General features: G+C 33.8%; 1 protein-coding gene across 4 annotated transcripts in view; it reads right to left on the bottom strand.

The window, feature by feature from the left end:
- Nucleotides 1–1,881: 1,881 nt before the first annotated feature.
- The window catches only part of PARP8 (poly (ADP-ribose) polymerase family, member 8), a 364,740-nt gene continuing 360,414 nt past the window's right edge, over nucleotides 1,882–6,207 (bottom strand). For all 4 annotated transcript variants that reach the window (XM_006902146.1, XM_006902149.1, XM_006902147.1 and 1 more), the window contains one exon: nucleotides 1,882–2,246. In XM_006902146.1, the coding sequence (XP_006902208.1) occupies nucleotides 2,144–2,246 (103 nt within the window). In that variant the 3' untranslated portion in view covers nucleotides 1,882–2,143. The remainder of the gene's footprint in view (nucleotides 2,247–6,207) is intronic.

Raw genomic sequence — 6,207 nt, 5'->3', positions numbered from 1 at the left:
CTCTGATATGTGAATACGCTTTTGTTCATGAATTAGTAATAAGTTTATATTTTGTCAGGTTTGCAACCTTAAATTGCTACATTTCCTTACAATCTAGACTAATACTAGTTTAATACTCCTTACAAATTACCAACTTCAGCAAAGCTTTAATGAGTTAGGCCAATGGTTTTAAAATTATACTTAGAGCACTTTAGAGAAATAATAGTGTGCCTGAAGGGTAATGGTAGTCAAATAAGATTGGTCTCCATGACTCCTCACTTCAAACTATGACATTACACATTCATATTCACAGCATATATGAGAATCTACAAAAATCAAATTAGGAAAAATAATTCAGGTTGCTTAAATGTTTTTAAAGCACAGTTTAAATTAATTTGGGGACTTAGAATATCTTTGCAGAAGAAAGCAAAAAGTTTTCTTGTCTCATATACCACCTCCAAATATCTGGTCATCAACCACAAAATAGGATATTACCTCTTGTCCTTAAGAGGCTAATATTATCCTTCAGTTTGTCTTGGGTACAGAGACACAAGCCAGAATAGATCAATGTTTCTAGTGGATACTGTCAAAATGATCTATTTACCAACCATTTCAAACCTATTTCTTTTAGAAGTAAATGCCATATCAATTGTTTACAATTTGAGAAAAATATATCACTGGTAAACACTTTCTAAATTGTAGCCCTTAAAAAAACCCCCACGTATGATCCTTTCTCTCATCTTTAATGCCAGCCAAAGGAAATAAACACAGAAGTTATCACATTACACTTGCGAATTACTAAACACTTTTATTATTATTATTTTTCTTTCTAAAAAAATTACAATCAGATGTGAGCCTTGATTCAGGGATTCAATAAAGTGGTAGAATCACCAATGCTAAACTGCTTTTATGAATGGTCTAAACTAAACACACCACGAAGTAAAATGAAGTCTACCAATCCAGACGTGATGTGACCAAGAACTCTAGGACCCAAATAAACAGAAGTGATTCTGATGATTACATGACTCTTGAAGGCTGAATGTTGAGAGCTGGTGTTATTGTTCTCTATAAACTTATATGAGTTCTTTTAATATAAAAGAAGCTTCAGTTTGTCTTCTTTCTCAATATGGAAAAAAACTAAGCAGAATTATTAGATGAAAAACTATAAAAATGCTTGTGTGGTATAAACAAATTAAAAAAATGTTCCATTGTATGAAACTAAAAAATATATACTGTTGATTTATGCTCTATAGCCTTTCTTTAAAATTATGGTCATTTGAATACAGATTTAGTACAACAAGGTTATTCATGTTCCCCAAATTAGAATGTGTAGGTAACCTTTTAAAAGTGTTAAATTCTAACTGATAAGAGTATTTCTTAAAATAAATAGCAAAGCTGCAAATATTTTCAGTGAGTGGAAAGTGGTGAATATGGCTCAAATATTGGTTTAGGTCCAGATATACTTCTTAATGAAAATTATCTTCTTTTCAACAAATGAGGGTAGAATTGTGGACCATCTGCACCATCTCTTTTGTTAAAACATATACGTGTATGTATGCATACACATATATTTAAAAACACATATTCTGATGCATAAACCTCTAGGTATTTATATTACATACTATAGGGCAAAGCATGATTTCTAACATTTAGGTTTCTTTGTGTAAGTAAAATAACAGTATAATAGAGAACATCCTTCTCAAGACATTCAAATGTTCATGCCACTAATAATATAGCACATCAGAATGTGCAAATACTATACTTATTGCAAAGTATCGTATAGATTCATGTCATTATAAAATGTTCCCAATTTCATTTCAATAACCTAAAATGTCAGTATATGATACCAAATGTCCAATTAAAGAGTTCAATATAAAAATATCAGCACAAAACTGTTTTTCAAATCTGTTTATTGTGAGTAACCCAAACTTAAGTTTAAGTGCTGTCTTAATTTTATTACTAGATTCCATAACCCTATAATTGATAAACTTTATACCATTTTAGGTATTTTAATGAGATACTTAGAAATACTAAGAAAAAAATCAGTATTCAAAGGGTTAATTTGTTTATAATAACAATAAATTATTTTATCATCTTCTTCAGTTCAAAATCCAGCTTTGAACCCGAGGAAGGCTTTCAAATCATGTTAATTATTGGTGGTCCTTTAACCAGTAGCAGTTTGATTACCAATTACTCGAAGGATCTCTTTGTGAATGCCTCCTTCTTGTGTGTTAATATTTGCATCTCCCACTTGACCATCTTCATAGCTAAAAGAGAATCATAAAAGGCATTAATAAAAATTATAGCATTTAAAATACTTTAAAAATGCTATTTGATACTTAAAATAATGCCTAAGAGTTATCATTTTCATATCAGATGTACTTAATAACATTCTTATATTTCTAAACAAAGAGTTCATTGTTCAACTTTATGCCTTAATTTGTCCATTGCTTCTCTTTAAGTTTTAACTTTTTAAATCTAAATACAAAGCACTGCTTGAGCTGAAGGACGCATCCAGTGTCTGTCTTCAAAGCATTTACCTCACTAGTTGTTAAAAGAGGAGATAAATAATGAAAATTGCACTGGAACAGATGAAGGAAAGAAGTGTTGAAAAGGAATATATGATTAGGCTTTAGTTGTATGACAACAGTGCAGAATAACAGCTGCATAGCAAAGTTGACTGTGACAATGAGTAATTTTTTTTTAATGTGAACTAGGGGGTTTATGGAGAAAAATGTGCAATTATGAATTAGTGAAAATCCAACTTTTCTTTAAACTTTTGGTAAAATCACAATTTAAAAAAAATGAAAAGAAAAAAGAAAGAAAAAGACATGTATTCCAAACAAGTATAACATCGTCAGCATTGAAGTTCCCCAGGGAATGAACCTCTTAGCTCAACTTCACTTTGTTTAATCATTTTTTTCATTGGTGACACTCAATAAACTACTTCACTTTTGAATGGTTGGCAGGCCTGGCTTTCAATTATTACTGTTAAAATCAGTGAGACATTGTTCTTCATCACTACTTGCTCTATCTTGTCTGGGTGGCACAGACTGTAGGGAGATGCACTGCTCACTCAAAGGCACTGCTTCTCTGACTGTTCACATCCATTGGCAGCTCTGAAAGACAAAGATGGGCAATCCCCTCCTATGAGACTCATAGCCTCAGAAGCCCAATGGAGGCTATGATTTTGAGTCTTGAGATAATATGCTTATGAACTTTTTGTGTTACAGTGGTCAGTGTACTTGACTACCAAACAAAAAACTGGTGGTGTGAACCCACTAAGTCGCTCCATGGAAGGAAGAGGTGACAGTTTGCCTCTGTAGGGATTTGCAGCTCTTAAAACTCTATATGGCGGTCAGAAGCCACTGCATATCGTCAGAAGCTGCCACACGTTGTCAGAAGCCATTGATATGTTCCAGTCAATTAACTAGCTACAGAATAAGATGCAAATGATGGAAGAAGCAATTAAGAAAGCAAATACCCCAGAAACATCAGTCCGGAAGAAATATACTGATGAGGAGTAAACTTGAACAGGTAGAATAGATAAAGAGATACAAGAACAAAGAGAGTACAGTCAACACAGCACTAGAAATAACAGAAAAGCATGAAAATGCAATCCAGAATATTAAGACCAAAATAGTAGAAGTGTCCAACATGCTGGTAGCACAAAAAAGTAGAACTGAAGACATGGAACAGAGAGTCAGTGAGTTGGAAGACAAGAGCCTCACTGAAAACATACTAGAAGAAAAATCAGAGGTGAGACATAAAGAAAATGAAGAAAACATTAGAATCATGTGGATTACATCAAACAGAATAACATACACATGACTGGAATTCCAGAAGAGGGGAGTGACAGGGAAATCACTGAGAAAACTGTAGAAGAAGTACTAGAAAAAAACTTCCCATGTATTTTGAAGAATGGGAAAATCCACATTCAAGAAGCACAGCAAATGCCAAAGAGACCAGACTCAACAAGAAAAACATTAAGACATAGCATAGCAAAATTCTCCAAATTAAAAGATAAGGATGGAATTCTAAAAGCACCCTGAGAAAAACAAAGAGTCACCTACAAAGGGGAAACAATTAGATTAGGTTCTGATTTCTCAGCAGAAACCATGTGAGTTAGAAAACAGAGGGATGGCACATACAGAAAGTTCAAAGAAAACAACTGCCAGCCAAGGATACTGTTCCCAGCAAAGCTCTCCATCACATATGGAGAAATTAGATCCTTTGAGGAAAAGAAGGACCTTAAGGAATTTGTGAAAACAAGACCAAAATGACAAGAAATTTTGAGTGAAATCCTTCACATGGAGATGCCAAAGGAAAGTTCATGGACTATGGTAACCAGAAACAACAGAAAAAGAAACACAGCAAAATGGCAAAAATAAAACCTGGACTGACAATAATCACACTTAATGTGAATGGACTAAATGCACCAATTAAGAGAAAAATAGTAGCAGAATGGATAAAAAAACAAAGCCCATCAATACTTTGCCTACAAGAGACACACCTAAAAAAAAGAAAAAGCCAAACTCAAAATCAAAGACTGGAAAAATATACCAAGTAAATGGCAACCTCAGAAAGGCAGGAGTGACAATTTTAATTTCTGATAAAATAGATTTAAGAATGAAAACCACCATAAAAGATAAGGAAGGGCATTACATACTGATTAAAGGCACAATGGATCAAGAAGACATAATCTTGGTCAACGTTTATGCACCAAATGATAGACCTGCAAAATACATAAAACAGCGATTAACAGAATTAAAGAAAGAAATAGACAACACCACAATAGTTGTAGGAGATTTCAACACACCACTATCACCAAAGACTTGAACAGACCCATCAGAAAAGAAGAAAAGGTCATAAAAAGACTTCCCCAAGAGAAAAGTCCTGGACCAGACTGCTTCACAGCGAAATTCTACCAAACATTCAAAGAGGATCTTTCACCAATTTTACTGGACTATTTAAAAAAAAAAAGAAAAAGAAACACTCCCAAAGTCATTCTATGAAGCAAGCATAACTATAATACCAAAACCAGGAAAAGATACTACCAAGAAAGAACACTATAGACCAGTATTCTCTCATGAATAATGACACAAAAATGCTTGACAAAATCCTAGCTAATAGAATACAAAAGCACATTAAAAAAAATAACCATCCTCAAGTGGGATTCATAAGTGGTATGCAAGGATGGTTCAACATAAGAAAAATAATAAATGTAAGTCACCACATTAAGAAAATAAATAATAAGAACCATATGATCTTAGAAGCTCATGCAGAAAAGGCAGTTGACAAAAGGCATTAAGCAAAATTGGAATAGAAAGGAATTTCCTCAACATAGTGAAAAGTATATATACAAAACCAAGAGTCAGTATCATTCTGAATTGAGAAAAACTGAAAACATTTTCCTTGCGAACAGGGACCAGACAAGGATGTTCACTGTCACCACTTCTATTCAATATTGTACTGGAAGTGCTTGCTACAGCTATATGACACAAGAAGGAAATAAAAGGCATCCAGATTGGCAAAGATATGGTTAAAATATTGCTACATGTAGATGATAAGATAGTGTACACAGAAAACCCCAAAGACTCACCAAAAAAACCTGTTAGAGCTAGTAGGCCAATTTAGTAGAGTGGCAGGATATGAGATCAACATTCAAAACTCAGAGGGATTCCTCCACAGTAACAAACAGAACTCGGAGATGGAAATAAAGAAAACAATACCATTTATAATAGACAACCACAAATTGAAATACTTGAGGGTGAACTTAACTAGATATACAAAAGATCTATACAAAGAAAACTGCAGAACATTTCTGCAAGACACAATAAAAGACCTAAAGAACTGGAAAAATGTGCCTGGTTCATAAATAGGAAAACTCATTACTGTGAAAATGACAATCCTACCAAAAGCTATTTACATATTCAATGCAATCCTAATACAGTAGCAAGACACCCAGAATAAGCAAAATACTTCTGAGAAACAAAAATGAAGTGGAAGACATAGCACAGTGGTAGTAATCAAAACAGCATGGTACTGGTACAATGACAGACACATAGATCAGTGGAACAAAACTGAAAACCAGAAATAGACCCAGCTCTCTATGGTCTAACATTTGACTAGGAAATGTTGTTGTTGTTATGTGCCGTCGAGTCGCCTGCAACTCATAGCGACCCTATGTACAACAGCCCTAAACTCTGCTCTGTCCTGTGCCAATCG

The sequence above is a fragment of the Elephantulus edwardii genome, unplaced genomic scaffold, assembly GCF_000299155.1.
Source record: "Elephantulus edwardii isolate Elephantulus edwardi_28Jun2011 unplaced genomic scaffold, EleEdw1.0 scaffold00373, whole genome shotgun sequence".
Taxonomy (NCBI): Eukaryota; Metazoa; Chordata; class Mammalia; order Macroscelidea; family Macroscelididae; genus Elephantulus; species Elephantulus edwardii.
This window is presented reverse-complemented; position numbering and strand designations above follow the sequence as displayed.